The 20,338-nt window shown below is 40.0% G+C and overlaps 2 protein-coding genes across 2 annotated transcripts in view; one reads left to right on the top strand and one right to left on the bottom strand.

Moving 5' to 3' along the window:
• elovl2 (ELOVL fatty acid elongase 2) overlaps positions 1-10,523 on the top strand; it is a 53,979-nt gene extending 43,456 nt beyond the window's left edge. The window contains exons 7-8 of the mRNA XM_053610966.1: positions 8,112-8,246; positions 8,430-10,523. Coding sequence (XP_053466941.1) covers positions 8,112-8,246; positions 8,430-8,537 — 243 coding nt within the window. The 3' untranslated portion in view covers positions 8,538-10,523. The remainder of the gene's footprint in view (positions 1-8,111; positions 8,247-8,429) is intronic.
• Positions 10,524-11,328: 805 nt separating this feature from the next.
• sycp2l (synaptonemal complex protein 2-like) overlaps positions 11,329-20,338 on the bottom strand; it is a 46,350-nt gene continuing 37,340 nt past the window's right edge. Inside the window, exons 30-32 of the mRNA XM_053610962.1 lie at positions 11,868-11,926; positions 11,700-11,781; positions 11,329-11,406 (exon numbers count right to left, since the gene is read on the bottom strand). Of these exons, the coding sequence (XP_053466937.1) occupies positions 11,359-11,406; positions 11,700-11,781; positions 11,868-11,926 (189 nt within the window). The 3' untranslated portion in view covers positions 11,329-11,358. The remainder of the gene's footprint in view (positions 11,407-11,699; positions 11,782-11,867; positions 11,927-20,338) is intronic.

Consider the following 20,338-nt stretch of genomic DNA (forward strand, 5'->3'; position numbering starts at 1 on the left):
AATGTGTATTACAGACATGTAAGCACCTTAATCACATTATTAACGTCGGTCACACACGGCAGTGATCAACCATTTTACAGCAAATAAGAGAGCACGGCTACGTCCCAAACCTCGTACTTGCCTACTATAGGCCGGTAGTAGACGTGTATCTCAGCTACTATATAGTAGGTAAGTACGCGATTTGGGACGTAGCCCACGGTTTCAAGCAGTCGTCTATTTGCATGTACAGCATGACAAATAATTAACCGCACTTGAAGCGTTCGTAAAATTTTTTAATAAAAACACCAAAACTGTATACGCTACCATAACGAAGACATACTGTGTGTTGATATGTGAAATTCTGGAGGGACGTCGGACGGTGTGGCGCAGTGACGTAATGACGTGTGCTATTAATCGAACTATGTTCTATAACATGTAAAACAGGTACATGAAAGGAGTATTCTAAAAGCGACTCATGTAAACATCTTAATCACAATATTGTCTTACTCAGGGTAAGTTCAATAATTAGATTACTGCAGGGTGGAGAAATATATTGATGTTACATCCCACGTAACAAATAAGTTGTTATGTCCCGTGTAAATCTAGGGGAATAGGCGGACGCAAAAAAATCTAAAAAGGTTTAAAGAGCATTGGTCTGAGCCCTGCCACAGCACCACAAGCAAATAAATTTTTACGATTTTTATTTCCAGCTCATGGAACAAAGATAAGGTATTGAAAAAAAAAAACATTAAAGGGATGCAATGAGTTCAGGAGAGGGCAAAGCCAAAATAACAAAAACAAAACAATCTTAATGGGGAATTTAAACCTCTAACTAAACTACCAAAGAAAAGAAGAATAACAGAATTGTACCCAGCTCCCTTAGTGGACCCAAAACAGGAGAAAGGGTTAAACATAAATGTTTAACCCACCTCCCTACGACTTCCAAATAAACAATTAAAGTAATTAATAAGCTTGGTATTAACATCTGCAGCAATAAAACAAACAACAAAAAATAGAAAGGACTAATAAAGGTAAATTATAACGTTAACCTCCACACTTAAACTACAAGTTTTAAATGTTGGAGACACTCACAACAATCACTAAAAATTACTACAATACCACAGAGAAGAAAGTTAAGCAGTTATCATGTTTAACAACAAGCAGTTACCATGTTCAACAACATGTTCAAACTTCTCTGGCAGTTTCTTCTCTGCTTTTATGCTGGCTCACTCTTGACTGGTAAGCAGGTAGAGCTGGGGGCAATCAGCTACCCGCCAGACACATTGAGTAGGAGGAGCCAAAGAGGAAACAGAGAGAGAAACAGAAAAAACCCCACAAAAACACCATTAAAGCAAACGTCTGGGTTACGCATGTAACCCTGTTCACTGAGAAGGGAACGAGACGTTGCGTTTAGCATAACACTATGGGAGCGCCCCTCGCGTGCGACTGGCATCTGAAGCTTCTGTAAAATCATGCCTATTTATAGGCCTGCCATGATCAGGTGACTTGGCAATTAAGCGCGCCGCGTGATATGTATACGGCTTCTGTGAACCGCGCCGTCAGCCTCTATTATCTGAAGTGAAGACGCAATTAACAGGCTTACCCCGGTATGACAAAGCTACACAAGGTCTCGTTCCCTTCTCAGGGAACAGGGTTACATGTGTAACCCCAACGTTCCCTTTCAAAGGGAACTTCATGTTGTGTTTAGTATAACACTATGGGAATGAGAATACCCACTCCGTCATACCGAGGGTACGGCCTGTTCAAAAAGACCCTAGCCCGAGGGTCACTGCAAGACACTCGAGCCTGGGATGGATTGCATATCCAGGCTGTAATATCGAATGAATGTGTGTGGCGTAGACCACCCTGCAGCAGCACACACATCCTGTAAGGATACCCCGTTGGACAAAGCCTTCGAGGAGGCGACCCCCCTAGTGGAATGAGTCCTTATGCCCAGAGGCGAGACCGCATGCCTCATAAGCGATAGAGATTGCTTCCACTATCCAATTAGAGATGCGCTGCTTTGACACAGCATCACCTTTACTGTCGCCGCCAAGCAGACCAGCAGCTGCTCTTGACTTACGCCACTGGTCAGAGCGGTGGACGTAAGTACAGAGAACCCTTACTGGACACAACAGGTGCATTCTCTCTTGTTTCGGTGTGAGAAACAGAAGAGGGCAGAAAGCCTGCAACACCACAGGCTGTTCAGCAGATGTAGGCACCTTAAGAATATAATCCGGCCTAGGATACAGGAAGGCCTTGGCTAATCTAGGGGTAAAGGCAAGGCAGGAAGGGGCAACTGAGAGAGCTTGTAGATATACTACTCGCTTGAGAGATGTCAGGGCCAGCAGAAGAGCTACCTTTAGAGTCAGAAGCTTCTCAGAGGCTGAGGCTCAGGGCTCAAATGGGGCACCTGAGAGACCTTCCAGGACCACAGAAGGTCCCAGGAAAGTATGCGTGGCCTGCAGATGGGCCTCAGCCACCTGACACCACGCATAAACCACGAAGTTAGAGGATGTTGCACCATAGAGGCACCATCAACAGGGGTGTGGCTGCCCGAAATGGCAGCCACGTAAGCCCTGATTGTAGAAGGAGCCCACCCCACTGAGAAATGTTCTTGTAAGAACTCCAGGACTGTAGCTATTGCACAGTTCACTTGGTCCACAGTGGATCCTGTGAATGGGAATCTCCCAAGGAGTGCCATCTAGCAGGGATATTATCTCTGAGAACCATATTCGAGCTGGCCAATAAGGTGCTACTAGTGGCAGACATAGACTGTCTTGGCGAACTCTCGCTAGAACTTGTGGGAGCAGAGCGATAGGGGGAAAAGCGTACAGATGTGACCTCTGCCACATGTGCACCATAGTGTCCAGCCCTAATTGTGCTGGAGGAGTGAGGGCGAACCACCATGTATTGTCTTCTTGGAGGCCAAACCTCCGTCATATGGACTCCACCACTTGTGGATGGAGCCACCAATCCCTGGGCCTCAGCCCCTGCCTCAACAGGATGTCTGCCCCCACATTCCAGTTGCCCAGAATGTACATTGCACTCACTGACAACTTTCCCTCTGCCCAGAGAAGAATTAGTTGCACCTGCCTGAACAGGGGGCGTGGACATAATCCTCCCTGTTGGTCAATATATGAGACCGCCGCTGTGTTTTCTGTAAACACATGGTGACCTCTCAATTGAGGAAGAAGGAATTTCAGTGCTAGAAAATGGCCCACATTTCTAGGCAATTTATATGCCACTCCAGATGAGGGCCACTCCAGAGACCGTGAGCTAGACAGCTGTTTAAGACTGCGCTAAAGCCCGTGAGGGAGGTATCTGTCATTGCCGCATTGCGCTTTGCGCCTTGCATAAGGAGACACCCCTAGAGTGTAACCCAAGGCTAGAAACTGGGGACGCTCAAATTCTCAGAGCACGTAGGCATTGCCACGTGACACTGATTACTCTGAGGTTTCGTCCTTGGACATCCTTGGACGAAACCCCCAACTTCTCAGCCACCACTGAAACAGTCTCCTGTGCAATAGGCCCAATGGTATGATGTTGGCTGCCCATAAGCTCCAATAGTCTCCCATAGAGACTGGAGGGGATGCCAAGATCCAGCTTTATCTTGCTCAATGATGATAGGATTGACCCTACGTATGTTGGGGATAGAAACGTCCTCATCATAGTAGAATCCTTATAACCCCTAGAAAAGTTGTCCACTGCACTGGAGAAAGCATACTTTTCTGAGGTTCAACCTGAGCCCCAAGCTCTTCACGTGGGCGAGAACAACATCTCGATGTTGAACCGCCAGTTCCCTGGATCGTGCTAGAATTAACCAGTCGTCCAGGTAGTTTAGTACACGGATGCCCTGGAGTCACAATGGAGCCATAATGACATCCATGCACTTTGTGAAGGTGCGAGGGGATAAAGCTAGCGATATTTCTATGCGGAAATATGCCCCTTTTCTATCTAAAACCAGTCCTCAAACTGAATCTGTGGAACAATAAGTTTGGGTGTCAACATCTTGAACCTGCATGTCCGAAGAGTACAGTTCAGATGACGCAGATCTAAAATTGGCCTCATACTCCTATTTTTTGCGGAGAAGGAAATAATTACTGTAAAACCCTCCCTCCCTCAGGGAATGGGGTACATGTTCTATGGCCACTTTGTTCAAGAGGGATCTTACTTCCTGCACTAATGTTGGGCTCTGGTCTGTGCTGACTACTGTGGTGAGCACACCTCTGAACCGGGGGGGTTGAGCTATAAACTGGACCCGGTAACCCTTTTCTACTGTAGACAGAACCCATGGAGACACATTTGGCAGTAGTTTCCACGTAGCCAGATGGTCTTTTAGTGACGTTAACTATTCCACATTCTATTGGAGGGAAAGCATCACATTTTTGTTGCCCTGTGACAGCTATTATTTTTGTGTGTGTCCCCCCGCCTTGGCTTTCCATAGCGGAAGGAGGAGTTGTGACACGAGCTCCAAAATCCAGCAGAGAGCTGGACCCAGAGGACAGAGCACGAGATAGAGCAGCTCTTGTCTCCGGCTCCTCTTCCGGATCCATAAGAGATCCCCTGGACCTGAGACGGCTAGCTGCCTCAACAGCGGCCAGCCCAGATACATGAGGCTCTGAAACCCAACTCGCTTTGGTTTCCGAGAAGAGAGCGAGTCGCGAGCGGAGCTGCCTGATGTAGGCATTACAATGCGCAGCCTGTCGAGGCTGCCATCACATGCTCAAACCCTAGACACTTCACACAGAAAGTGTGCCCTACTCCCTGTGATGAAACAGGAGCACGTAACCCACTTCCTGAATTCTCTCACTCATATTTTTCTCGCTCGCTCATTCCTTTTTTTTCTTCTCTTTTTTTAAAGGGATAGAAAAGTTCTGAGATTTTGAGAAAAGATAGAGAGGAAATGAAGAGTATTTTTGTTTCTTTACACAAACAACCAACATGCAGTCTTGCTGAAGATAATAAGGCTGACGGTGCGGTTCACAGGTGCCATATATATATCACACGATGCGCTTAATTGCCACGTCACCTGATCATGGCAGGCCTATAAATAGGCGTTATTTTACACAAGCTTCAGATGCCGGTCGCACGTGAGGGGCGCTCCCATAGTGTTATGCTAAACGCAATGTGAAGTTCCCTTTGAAAGGGAACACAATTGTTCTGATGGACCAATCGAATAACAATTGATCTAGCAGCACTAAGAGATTTTCTATAGTCCAGGAGGTTCTCCTTCCATGTTGTTTGAAATACTGCAATTTAGTTTTATGCCATTTATGCTATAATTTTCAAGTGGTCTGTTTTAAGGTGTGCGTGTGTTCGTGCATTAGACGTGGTAGTGTGGCAAGGTGCATATTTTATGATTAAGAGACATTTTAAATGAGATGAGATAATGATCTGATATAGCTTCAGACTGCAGAAATGTTACTATATTTTCTATATTTAATCCTAATTATGAGTATGCCTATTACATTCTGATTGACCCCTACTGAATTTAGAATGAACACAACTGCTGTTCTCAGAGTGTCTTCCATTTTAAAAAAATGAATATTAAGTATTCACAAAAATTAAGAAACAACCAGGTCAAAAATTAAATCTGCAAATTCACAAATTTGTGGCCCTGGGGATCTATAAATAATAATTAGTGGAATTGACTATGTAGACTTATTTTTTGTGGCTAAATATGTTATTTTAGTATGTAGGACTTCAAACATGTTGAATTTATGAATAGGTTTTTGTGTGACATCTAGATTATCATTATAAATGAGTGCTACACCTCCTCTGCCAGTTAGATGGGGCTGATGTATATAACTGTATCCAGGAGGACAAGCTTCATTTAATGCTACATACTCATTTGGTTTAATCCACGTTTCTGTTAAACGTGTAAATTAAACTGAGTAATGATCAGTAATGGTTTCAATAACAATAAGCGCTTTCGACGTAATAGATCTAATATTTAACAGTTCTAGCTTCAGATCAAAGGTGCTGGCTGTACATTCAGTATGATCAAATTTTAGGTTACTAAAACAAACTTTCTGAGTATTTCTTAATTTCTGTTTAGCTCGGGAAATAGTCTTGATATTTTGGAAGTGACGACTCAGTGCAGCTAGCAGCTTGTCAGTTTAGCCTGCTTGTCTGATCCCTGACCTTGGCTCTGGATTGCCACCTATTAACTAGGCCTGTTCTGAGACTATGTGCTAGGCTGCAAGAAATGAGAGCAACACCTTCCCGAGTGGGATCCCACCCTAATAGGCCAGTCTTGCCTCAAAACAACTCCTATTAACTATAAAGCCCACATTGTTTTCACAGCATCACCCGGACATCCAGCAGTTAAGTGACCATAACCTGCTGTAATCTACATTGCTATGCCACCTTGGGATGGGGCCAAAGCATATTACTGCATCAGAATTAGGGACCAATGAACCCTAAAGGGCAGCAGCAGGCATGTACTGGGGTGAAAAGGATGAATGGTGATCCCCAGCTGATATCCCTTGAACTTACTAAAATTACTGTTAGGGGTGCTACACGCAGAAAATGCCCAGCAGGTTCAACACCTACCTGTTCACTACACTCCTGATAACATACAGTGATGCTTGAAAGTTTGTGAACCCTTTAAAATTTTCTATATATCTGCAAAAATATTACCTAAAACATTATCAAATTTTCACACAAATCATAAAAGCAGACAACAATCCTTGTTCTTAAAATAAATAGATCCTTGCTCTTGAAATAAATGAGGGTGCTCACTCACACCTGATCATTATTGCATTGATTGAAAACACCTGACCCTAATTTCACCTTCAAATGCACTGTTAATCCTAGAGGGTCACATACTTTTTACCAATCACAGATATGTAATATTTGATCATTTTCCTCAATAAATAAATGACCAAGTGTAATATATTTTATCTCATTTGTTTAAATGGGTTCTCTTTATCTACTTTTAGGATTGTGTGAAAATTTAATGATGTCATTATGCAGATATATAGAACAATCTACAGGGTTCACAAACTTTCAAGTGCCACTGTAAGCTATCAAATACCTTTTAATATTATGTGGGTGGTATGTACTGAAAGTTCACCTATGAAGGCTCTGTACATGGATGCCATAAAGGAATTTGACAGGGCTGAGTGTCAGTACTTGTTTCTTACATTGGAGGGATTACGAGTGAGGCTGTGGGTCTGGTCTGATGGCCTAGTCTGTCTGAGTATAGCTGTAAACAACTCCTTCATCTGATGGAATATTTAAAGGATGGATTTTTTTCCCAGCGCATAACTGGCTTGTAAATCGGTTTTATTTGCCAAGGCATCTCCTTTTATTGCTGTGTACCACTTCCAGCATGTCAGCTGAGACACTTAAACTATTTTAAAATAGCAGTTTCCCTTTGTAACATGCTTGGGATAAATAATCACCTGGGTACAGTGTAGATCTTTTTTTTCTTCTCTATTTTCAAGGCACACCATTTTCTTTTCATCTCACTTAATTTGCACCTAATTAACCTTTTCTGTAATTTCTCTCTAGAGTTTAACCTTTTCAGGTGCTGTTATGCTGCTAAATATTTTTTTAGTGGCATAGGAGTCAAAATAACTTCCACTTTGCCTTTCTGCCTATTCTTTTATCGTTTACCAGTCATTCCATGTTTCCAACCCCCTGTGCACTTGAGCTTTTATGGAATTTTGTGGGCATCACTAAATGCAAATGAGCTGTCTTGGGAATACGCTTTGCACTTTATGGGTCATCAATATATAAAGGCGAGTATGGATAAAATCAGCGTTTCAGAATCATTTACTTTGGTTTATGGAAACATTTACACAGAACTTTAAAATGATTGATAAATGAGAACCAATATCAATATTTTTCCACCACAAATGTTAATATATTATTCATATGTTGATATTGTTTGGACTGCTGGTTTATATAGATTTTAGCCATTTTTAGTCAGAAGAAAAAATAGTGTGTTTTAAGTGTGTTGCATTTTTTTGTAGCTGATGGTCTATGGGAGTTAAACAATTCAAGTTTTACTTCCTCTCTTCTTCTTTTTCATTTAATTCTATAGCTCATAGAAAACAGTTAAATATTACTGAATATACGATCTAAATATTCCTTGTTGTTTCTCCTGGTTTTCATTTCAGATTCAGTTTATATTAACTATAACACACACATTAAGTGCAGTGGTTTTCCCCTGTGGTTTTCCTCTGGGCTGCCTGTTCTTTCAGTCCAGCTACATGGTTACACTTGTTATCTTGTTCATCAACTTTTACATGCAGGTAAGAAACAACAACAATTAATAAAATAAGTACTATTTCTATAATAAAAGCTGCTATAACTCCATTGGTTTCTAATAATTGCATTATTTATTGCTTTCACCATTTATCTGTCAAAACTGTACAAAATACAAATAAAGGATGGAAAATAATTCCATTCAAACATTCCATTTCAATTCATTGCAGACATACAGAAAAAAGACAGCCAGAGATGACAAAGCAAGAGAAATGATGAGAAACCACAAAAACGGCATCCCATCCTGTGTTAATGGAGCCAAACATAAGCTGCAGTGATGATGAATCATTACTCTTCAAAATTAAACGTTTATGTTGATTAATCTAATAGCAGGGATAATCCACTTTAATTGTAATACTGTACTTGTACTTTTTATATAGAGTACTGTTTTTAACTTTTTGCATTATGTTTTTGTTTGTTCCTCTCAAGACTTGACAATGTTAATGATTTTAGTGCTGTACTGTACCGCTGTATATTAGTGATACACTCAATATCTTGGGCATTTGGAAATAATCTCAGTGATATTTTGAGTCAGGGGAATTCCTTAATCCACACTTTCACATTTCATCACATTATCAATTGCCACTCAAAAGTCCAGTCCAGACTGCTTTCATTCATGCTTTGTCCCTCTTTGATGATCATATACACAGACCAATTTACAGACACACTGGCATCATAAGACCTGATTGATCACCGCAATAATACGGCGAATTCAATCAGTGGACAAAAGTCCTATCCGGATGGGATTAAATTTACATGGGGTCCTGGGTTTGCAGGGTTTCTGGTTTGCAGGTGCTCCTCTGTGACTTTACCACCATCCAGATTGGCCATGTTGAGATTTTGTATATCTTTGTCTTACTCTGAGAAAATTACAGGCCTAATTACGTACTGTTTTTCACCAAACTCAGCAGTTTTCGGATAATTTTAGTCTCATCAGGATGCACGTCCATGATTTTCTATGTAGATGTTGCCTGTCGTTGGAAAAATATGTTTGACTGCTGCTACTTGCTATATTTAGTCTCATAGTGCATGTATCAGTGACCCTCTCCCACATTTTAAACACTTAATGGGTCATGGAACGAAAATTGTATGCTTATCATATACTTTGTGGTTGTTTTATTATATTTTCAAATTGTTGCTGGAACTTAGTGGTTCGTCCCAAAGTGATACAAGAGCCAGCATCTTTTCTCTACTCCAGTGCCTCTACAACTGCTTGGAAGTCACTTTGTGAATGGAGTATGATCATATGACCATGAGGCGCAAACATACGGGTTCATAAAAAACACAACTCCCTAGAAATCTACTGCTACTGTGGTAATTTTATTGCTGTCTGGATGCGAGATCATCACTGAGGAGACTGATTGAAAAATTGATTACTGACATCTCCCTAAACTAATTCAATCTGAATAGAGCTAAAGAGTTCTTCTGGACTACTGCAACATGAATGGTTGAATGTATGGCCATGCTGACTTCAGAGTGTTTCAAAAACACAGTGCCTTGCAGAAGTAATCAAAATGTCTGATATGGATTTTAATTAATTTGCTCCCAGCATAATCCTACATATTCAAAACTCATTTATGAAACAATTACATTAAATCACAACTTTATTTATTTTGCCTTTTTGTAAAGCAAGCCCAGAGTATGTACAGCTACCTTTATTTTGCCTGAACATTGCCCTGATTGACCCATGTCCTGGTGAAATGTTTTTTTGTTTGTTTGTTTTAACTCCGATATAATTATTCATTGTCTTTCAGGAACTGAAGCAAGGTTTCATGTTGTACATACACAGTTATACCTACATAACTTACTTCCATTTTAGTACTTTGCAAACAGAACTGATTATTAGCAGCTGTTAGAGGACATTAAATGACAATTATTTAATTATTTGTAGAATACTGAGAATATAAAAGTTATAAGATTTCAATAACACGGTAGAACACAATATGAATATATCATCACACCCCTAATGTCAATGTTTTTAAAACATACATTATCTAGTGTGCTCCCTTCATACAGACCTGAGCTCTCCTACTTGTATTTAGGGCAAACAGTGTACTGTCTATAAAAATATATATAAAATTGCCCTAAAATGCATCATCTTACACATAATTATTGGGCACTACTTTTCATAAAGAATGCTGGACTAATTCTGTGTTGTAGCAAATTTTATTTTCTCTTGATCTTTAGATTTAATAAATTCTATTCAAATCTGAGATTCTCTAATCTATTCTCAAAAAATAAACTAGTATTTGTCAAATCAATAATTTCTTGTATTTTTTAATGGGTAAAGTGCAGTCCTTCAGGATTTTGGGTTCACGCCTAATACAAATTCTTCTAAAAGAATTCTTCATATTTCACCACAGGACAGGCTCTGAGACAAGAGCAGTACCATACCAGATCTGAAGCAAAGTCACAAATCACAAATCAGTGTTCTCTTTGGGTTTAAGTTTGTTTTCTTCAAAGCTTATTGTGCTACGATGTTTGGAGAGTTTATAGACTTTTCTCCATTCAGAAGAAAAACATAGTTGTGATGTTTTAAATAGTGGTATTTATGATGGATATATTCTGTGGTAGAAATATTTTAATGAGGCATTTCTGTCCTGCAATCACTCAAACAAATTTTAAGTTGGTAAAGCAAAATAAAAAGAACAAACAAATGCAATGCACAAATGTATATCCCTATTTCTATCTTAACTGCTTGCATAATCCTCAATTCAATTTTGTTAGATGACCCTCTGGAGGCTTGTGGAATCAAGACATCACTATATATCAGAAGTTGAACTTTCTCAGATTATGTTCACATATACTGTTGTTCCTTTTTTAGTAGAAGAAATTATATAGTCAGCACTATTTACAAATGTACAGGAGCAATGAATAATGAAAATGGTGCATGATTGTCTTTAGCTTTTTGCATACATTCTGTAATTGTAATAATTCTGTAAAGATTTAAACAAATTGTATTTGCATAAACAGATAAAGAAACAATACACTTGAAAAGAAGTCATACGATTCACAAATATTCACTTATGCAATGCTCATAATGGATTTAATATTCTTGTGCAATTTCTAGCAGGAATCTGTGGTTGCTGGATAAAATTTTCACTTTCTTAGGCTGTCTTCAGTCTCTGCAACTGGAACGACTGTGGACTGAAATAAGTGCATTTCAAGAACCAGGTGTTATTTTCACTATTAATATGTTTATACTATTTTATTCATTATTAAGGTCTATAATTTAATTCATGGATAAGCATTAGTTAGGTAGCTAGTACATTGATGTATGCACTTAGATGAAATGAAATATTCCATACATAGACAAATAAATTGCTTCCATGTTCTTCCTATAATGGGCATGTTGGTTATGTGCTCAACATGATATGCACATCTTAGAAATGCAGGAGCAAAACCTTGTGTGACAGTTGTAGACTGTAGGTGATGCCTACCACACTAGGCATTGCTTCTGTTCCCTCTGCTTGCCTATGGTGGACTTGGACCCCCTCTCTGAGTAACTCTAGAGAATCCAATCTAGAAGGAATAGAAACAAACCAAAACAAATATGAAAATATTTAGGCTTAAGATTTTGCTCACATGCATGCAATATTTTATACTACCTCTTTTGCTGTTTATTACAGAATGCTCTCACTTTATCAGACACCGACTGCCAAAAACCCTGGAAGGAGGACAAGGACAGCAAAACTGAAACTTAATTGTCATACTATTTGCATCCCACATGTGTAAATCAATGACTTACTTTGTTAAATGATTCCTAAAAAATTGTCAGCTACTTAAGACACCAAGGAACACAGTATATGTTGTAAGATGTCCTCTATTAATTGTTTTAAAAGTGAAGAAATTGCCAAGTTCAAATCTTTATGAAAATTATTCATATAATTTATTATACACTGAAATGTACAGAAATATATTAACATCTCTCATTTATTAAGGTAATTTATAAAGAAAGTTCTCTGTGCTATGGTCCATCAGCAACTACTATAACCACCAGTCCAAGAGCATGATCCTTGCGCTTTCAAATTATACAGACATAATGCACAAGATGTACTGTATGGTGCAGCCTAATATAATGTATAGGTACTAGACTTGTGCAATATGATGATATTATTTCCACAATATCAAGGGACATTTGTAGCAACTACTTGCACTAGCTGGTAATATAACTTGCACTACTACTCCTGGCCTAGAGTCAGTACAGAGAAGTTAAGCAGGTCTTTTGTTGTGAAGGACGACAATGAAGAAGAATCACAACAACACGAAAAACAATGCTTGGACAATCTCTTGCCACGATTAGCACCCATCTACAAGTCTTTATACTCTTTAAGGCTAGAATTATACAAATGTGGGTACTTTCTAACCTGCACTCGTTTCCGTCTCTTAAATTTTTTCTTCAACTACCTTGACAATCAATGGCCCTGGGTCACTGCCACCTTGTGGAACAACTAAATAATTGAATGCAAAATAATTAAATACGCATGTGCGACCTGTAAGCCTGGTTAGAAAAATCGAGGGACATTTAGTGAGGACTATATTACCAGCTAGTACACATATTGCATAGGAGCTCCATAAAAACATTAGAATACACTAGTAAGAGTCACTCAAAAACACCAAAAGAGCAGTCTTTTTCTCTCCAGTATAATGAGAGATTAGCCATGTAATTCTAGAATGATCTGAGCAGGTGCCTGAATTTTCCAATATTAAGAGAAACTTTCTGGACACCCTGCCCCCTTTCCCCTCATATCACATGCTCTCAATTCATGTGGAAATACTTGGGCTCCCTCACTTTCTGTCAAGATAAATGGAGAATGTTTTTTGGCTCATTAATGTGAAATAACATCTATTAGTGTATATTTGACTTAGCTAACAAATTTTGTTAAACTTGTTAACTTGTTAGCTTGACTTAGCTAACAAATTTGTTGACTTAGCTAACATATATTAAATAGTTGCATCACTATATTTCTTATGAATGCCACCAAAAAAACGGGGGAAAAAGGACAATGATTTTAACACCAAAAAAGTAAGTAGGCCTACAATGTGTCAACTCCAACACTACAAATAATGTAATATTAAGTATAATTAGAAAGTGATTAAATATGCCGTTTTGTTTTTCTTTTTGACCAACTCTCTCCTGCACGCTCTTGTAATATGTAGGCCATGTGAACAATGGACCGATTTGTAAAAGGATTTAAAAAAAAAAAAAACCATAACAGCACATTTCAATATAAACATTTTACTTAATATTACTGTAAGAACCAGTGTAGCTGCAGTTTTTTTCAAGGGCTGGACCAGGGGACAAGTTAGGGGTTAGTTAAGTGTTCACAGAAGAGTCTTTAACCGTTTTTTGGAGGATAGTGACGGATTCTGCTGTCTGGTTTGAGGTTGGAAGCTCATTCCACCACTGACGGACAGTCAGTTTGAAGGTGGGTGGCAGCAACAGTCTGACTATAATTGGGATAAAGTGCAGATATGTGCAATATAATGCTGTGCAAAATTAAGCTGAGGTAGTTGTATCATATACAGTGCTGTGAAAAAATTACTGATCTCTTCTGTTTTTGTGTTTGTCATACTAAATTGTTTCAGAAATTAAAACAAATCTAAGATAAAACAAAGGCTGCCTGATGGAGTATTTGTAAATACAACAGACAGTTTTTAAATGATATTTATTGAAGCAAAAAAATTATCCGGTACCAACTGGGCCTGTGTGAAATGTATTTGCCCCAGTAGTTACTAATTCCCCAAATATATGAAACTGCATTCAAAATGGGGTTCAGCTGGACTAGATGCAACCAGGCCTGATTACTGCAAACCCTGTTCAATTAAATCAACACTTAAATATAACTTTTCAGCAGCATGAAGTTGGTTAAATGGTTTTAGACCCAGTAACACAATATGCCAAAATTGAAAGGCATAGCCTTTCAAAGTATACACCATTTGACATGTATGCGTGCACAGGCAGTTGATGCACGCGCATTACGATAACTTGCACTACCCCTCCTGGCCTAGAGTCAGTACAGAGCAGTAAAGCGGGTCTTTTGTTGTGAAGGACAACAACTAAGAAGAATCACAACATGAAAAACAATGCTTGGGCAATCTCGCCACGATTAGCACCCATATACAAATCATTATACTCTAAGGTTAGAATTATACAAATGTGGGTACTTTCAACACTGCACTCATTTTGGTCTCTTCCGTTTATTAAATTTTTTCTTCAACTACCTTGACAATCAACTGTATGCCCTACAGTTGACAATCAACTGTATGTGTAGTGCACATACAGTACGAGGGTACTGATAATGAAATTTGTGTCATGCGTACTGTTCCTAGCGTACGTGTAAAAAGTGAAGCATACTTTCTACTTACTTCTAATTTTTGCCAAAACACACCTTGATGATCCTCAAACCTTTTGGGAGAATGTTCTGTGGATTGATAAGGCAGGGGTCCTGCTACATCTGATGTAAACCAAACACAGAATACCACAAAAAGAACATCATACCTATAGTCAGGCATGGTGATGGAAGTGTGATGGTATGGGGATGCTTTGCTTCTTCAGGGCCTGGGCAAATTGCAATAATAGAGGGAAACATGAATTCTGCTGTCTACTGAAAATCCTAAAGGAGAATGTCCGGTCTTAAGTCCGTGAATTGAAACTCAAGTGCAACTGGATTATGCAGCAAGACAATGATACAAAGCATAGGAGTAAGTCCTAGAAGTAAGTGAAAAACTAATCTCCAGTTATCAGTAGCATTTGGTTGCAGTTATTGCTGCTAAAGGTGGCACAAACAGATTTTAAGTTGAAGGGGGCAATTCATTTTTCACATTGGTGATAGGTGTTGGATAACTTTTTGATTCTGTTGTGTCTTTGTGTTAGACTACAACTTAGAAAAACAAAGGAGACACTCGGAGGCAAAGCTAACTCGTGTATTAACCAGCAAGAGCAAAACATCATATCAATGCGCATGGCTAATTACCAATCAGAAGTCAATGCTAAGGGGAGTGATTCCACTTAAAGAAATAGGTCCACTCTATACACTACAGCTTCAATAAAAAAATAATAAATAGAAATATTGTGTATTTACTCAGGCTGTCTTTATGTTGCATTTCGTGTTAAAATCTAAAACTATTTATTATGAGACATACACAAAAACAGAAGAAATCAGATACTTTTTCACAGCACTGTATGATAAACATCTATAAATAAAGGGTAATACAAGATAAAGTGAATATAAACTGAAGATGAATGAATAGATGATGTATTAAAGGAATGTAGTTGGTGTGGGTGTTGTGTAAGGATGTCCAAGCTGTTATTCGTGGTGTTTGCCTGGTTGGAGGCCTGAATGGACTATGGGAAGAAGCTCTTCCTCATTCTCTCTGTGTTAACCTTCAGAAAGAAGTTGCTGATCACACCACCTCTGCTGTGATGCTGGTCATCAGAATGCCCTTGATGGTGCACCTGTAAAAATTCTTTAGTACCTTAGAGGGCAGTTTAAAGTCTCTTAAACATCTATGGTGGTAAAGATGCTGCTGGGCCTTATTCGCCAGGGTGTTGATGTGACAGAACCATGACAGGTCCTGGGTGATGTGAACACCAAGGTACTGAAAACTGTGCACCGTCTCCACTGGAGTCCAGTTGATTTTAAGAGGATGGTAGCTCCTCTCCTGCTTTGTGCTGAAGTCCACCATCAACCCCTTTGTCTTGCTTATGTTCAGGAGAAGGTTGTTATCCTGTCACCAGCTCTCCAGGCTTTTAATCTCCTCAAGGTAAGTGTTCTCATCATTATCAGAGATCAGGCCCACCACTATAGTGTCATCAGCAAACTTGACAATGGTGGTAGTGAGTGAGGGTGAAACATGTCTGCCCACCCATACTGCTTGTGGTCTGTCTCTAAGGAAGTTTGAGATCCACTGACACAAGGACAGGCTAACTTCCAGGTCCTTCAATGTGGTGGTGAGTTTGGAGGGAATTATAGTGTTAAATGCTGAACTGTTGACAAACAACATTAACATTTCCCTTCCTTTGTTCAGGGTTGCGTGTAGGAGGTCTGAGATGGCATCCTCAGTAGAGTGATTCGGACGGTATGCAAACTAATTGGGTCCAGGGTTTCAGGTAATGAAGAGGCGATTAATTCTTCGACCAGCCTTTCAAAGCACTTCATCACATCTGGGGTCAGGGCTACTAGTTGATAGTCGTTGAGGCAGGCAGGCTGGGGTTTCTTTGGGACAGGAACAATAATGGACTGTTTTGAAGCATGTAGGGTTTTCCAACTGTGCCAGGGAGAGGTTGAATATTTCTGTGAACACTGGTGCTAGCTGGTCAGCAAATGCTCTAAGGACCCAACGTGAGATGCCGTCTGATCCTGCTGCCTTCTTGGTGTTCACTCTCCTGATAGATTTCCTCACATTATGCTCAGAGGTGATGACAGCATTTACTGCACTGATACTCTCTGCATACATGCTGCCATTAGTGCTTTTAGTGATGTTAGGAAACTTTCTGATGATGGTTATGTGGATTGTATCATCTGCTAGTTTCCCGATAAATCCCCCCAAAACTTCTGTAAACATGTGGATTTCATCAGAGCTACACCTGAACATGTCCCAGTCTGCGCCATCTAGAGCATCCTGCAAAGCGGCCAGCATCTGACCTCCCTCTGAAGCGGAGCTCTCCGTTTCAGCTTTTGTTTATATCTAGGCATGAGAAAGATGGTGGCATGGTCTGATTTTCCAAATGGTGGTTGAGACTGTGCCTTGTAGCTGTCTTTGAATGAAGTTTAGCAATGGTCCAGGATCATTTCGCCCCTGGTGGGGCAGTTGTTGTGTTGGTGGAAGTTTGGCACTGCGTGTTTGAGCTTGGCACTTTTAAAGTATCCCACCACAATCAACGTGGCATCCTGGGGATGAGTCTGATGTTGAATGAGAGCCTCATCTAGTTCACATAAGGCAGTGTCCATGTCCGCCTGAGGTGGAATATAACTGGTACTGAGTATGACTGAGGTAAATTCAGTAAGGTAAAAAGGGCAACATTTAATGGTCAGTAGCTCCTGGTTTGGTGTACAGAAACTTCTGAGAGGAACAATGCTTGCACTGTAGCACCAGCTGCTGTTTACTATTAGACACATTCCACTTCGCCTTGACTTCCCTGACTACATTGTTCTGGCCATGCGATAAACAGAAGAACTCAGCTGGCTGGATGGCGTGGTTGGTACCACTGGGGTCAGCCAAGTCTTGGTGAAGCACAGGAGGTTGCAGTCCCGAATGTCCCTCTGGAACTTAACCCTGGCCCTGAGGTCATCGTTCTCCAGAGACTGGATATTGGTTAATAGGATGCTAGGCAGTGGAGCAGGGTGTGAGCCACTGGTCTATTCTTGATGCCAGCTCGTTTCTCTCATGGCCTTTGTTTCTCCTCAGGATCTCACTTGACTAACATGGATCCGATGTTAAAAACAGTGGATTGCAAATAGAAATAAGAGTATTTCTGTTGTAACCAATAGTAGCTTTGGTGAGGAGAAAAAGAGGTTAAAGTAAGGGAAAGTACAAAAAAAAAAACCCCACGGCATTCCAACATAAGAACCACATCCAACCTTAAAGCATGGGGCTGGCAGTATCATGGCTTGGGGCTGCTTTGCTGCCTCAGGTCCAGGGCAGATTGCCATTATTTTTGGACCTTAAGTGGGTCATGCAGCAGAGACAAAGACCCTAAGCACACAAGTAAATCTACAGAGAAATAGAACATTTTGGAATTGCCAGAACAAAGGTCCAGACCATAACCAAGTAATGTTATGGAAAGACCTAACAAGAGCAGTTCATGCAAGGAAGCCCATCAATATCACTGAGATGAGACAGTTTTGTATGGAGGAATGGGCCAAAATTATAATTTTATTTTTTTGCAGGATTGAACACCAGTTACCAGAAATGTGTGGTAAAAGTTATTGCTGCTCAAGGGGGTCACAACAGTTACTGAAAGCAAAGGTTCACATACTTTTTCTGATCAAGATTTAAACATTGGATAATTTTGATAAACCTGAAAGCAGTCAGAACAACATTTACACAGAGAACAAAAAGCAAATGAACTGCACTGCTACCATCTCCGTTCCTACACCTCATGCCAAACACCTTTGCTAAAAGACAAATCAGAACTCTTTTGGAACAATATACTCTGATCAGATGAAAAATATAGAACTCTTTATAAATAATTCAGCTCGTCATGTTTGCAGAAAGAAGGGTTGCACGTATGAGCCCCAAAACACCACATCCACAGATGTGCAAAACGGTACTGGGGCATTACATGCCACTGAAACAAACATGAATAGAGTGGTTTATGGGTACATACTAGAGGAGAATGTAATCTCATTGGCCAAGATGACTTTAACTTTAGCCAATCTCCTGACTTGAATTGAGAGTCCAGAGAAGCCCTCAAACTTTGTGGAATTGAAGATGATTTGCCAAAAGGAATGGGACAACATTGAACCACAATTATGCAAAAAGTTAAATACTTGATGTCTTGAAGTTGTAATTGTCAACAACAGCTTTGCAACAAAGTACTAAAGTTGATCATCTTTGGGGTCCAAATACATTTCCCCCTATGAGATTTTTTTTTTATACATCTTTTTATCCTCATGAATACATGCTTTTTTGTTTCATATTTAGAAGTACAAAGTCAAAAGACATTGTGCATGTAAATTTGAACTGAATATACAATGTCCTTTTAAAGTATTGGAACAGCAAGGCCAATTGTATGGTTTTTGCTATAAGCTGAAGACATTTACGTTGGGGATCAAAAGATGAACATGAGATGATAGATCAGAATTTCACCTTTCATTTCTTTATATTTGCATCTAGATTTATTACACATGAAACATGACACCCATTTGTCAAGTGATCAAAAATATTGGAATGTGACTGACATATCTGTTATTGCCCTGATGTGCCCTGTTAGATTGTGTAAACAAAAAGATATTCAGAGCTTTTTATTGTCTTTTTAATGTCTATGCTATTGCAAGCAAAACATATGCAACCAAAGATTAAGTGTTATGTACTTTAACACTACGTGTTCCTATACATTTGCTCACCTAAAAATTGAGTGGTCTGCCACCAAAGGTACCATGTTCTACATGCCACTAAAGGTGCCACGTTTACATTTAGTTGTTCAACACATCTAGATTTAAATATCAGGAAATAAAAGCTGAAATTCTGATCAATCATTGCGTAATCATTTTTTGATCTCAAACCTAAAATGTCTTCAGTGTACAGCAAAAACGTCAGGGTTATGCATGTAACCCTGTTCCCTGAGAAGGGAATGAGACGTTGCATTTAGCATAACAGTATGGGAGCGCCTTTCGTGCGTGACCGGTATCTGAAGCTTGTGTAAAATCATGCCTCTACTTACAGGCCTGCCATGATCAGGTGACGTGGCAATTAAGCACGTCGCATGAGATATATATATATATATATATATATATATATATATATATATATATATATATATATATATATATATATATATAGCGCGCTATATAGCACCTGTGAACCACGCCACCTGCCTCTATTATTTGAAGAGGAGACGCAATTCACAGGCCTGCCCTGGTATGACAGTGCTATGCAACGTCTCGTTCCCTTCTCAGGGAAGGGGGTTACATGCGTAACCCCGACGTTCCCTTTCAAAGGGAACTACGACGTTGCATTTAGCATAACAATATGGGAACGGGAATACCCACTCCGTCATACCGAGGGTACGGCCTGTTCAAAAATACCCAAGCCCGAGGGTCACTGCAAGACACTCGAGCCCGGGGTGGAATGAATATCCAGGCTGTAATAATGAATGGATGTGTGTGGCATAGACCACCCTGCAGCCGCACACACATCCTGCAAGGATACCCCTTTGGAGAAAGCCTTTGAGGAGGCGACCACCCTAGTGGAATGAACTCTTATGCCCAGAGGCGTGGCGAGACCGCGCGCCTCGTAAGCCATAGAGATTGCTTCCACTATCCAATTCGAGATGCGCTGCTCTGACACAGCATCACCTTTACTGTCGCCACCAAAGCAGACCAGCAGCTGCTCCGACTTATGCCACTGGCCG

This window comes from Ictalurus furcatus, chromosome 23 (assembly GCF_023375685.1).
Source record: "Ictalurus furcatus strain D&B chromosome 23, Billie_1.0, whole genome shotgun sequence".
Taxonomy (NCBI): domain Eukaryota; kingdom Metazoa; phylum Chordata; class Actinopteri; order Siluriformes; family Ictaluridae; genus Ictalurus; species Ictalurus furcatus.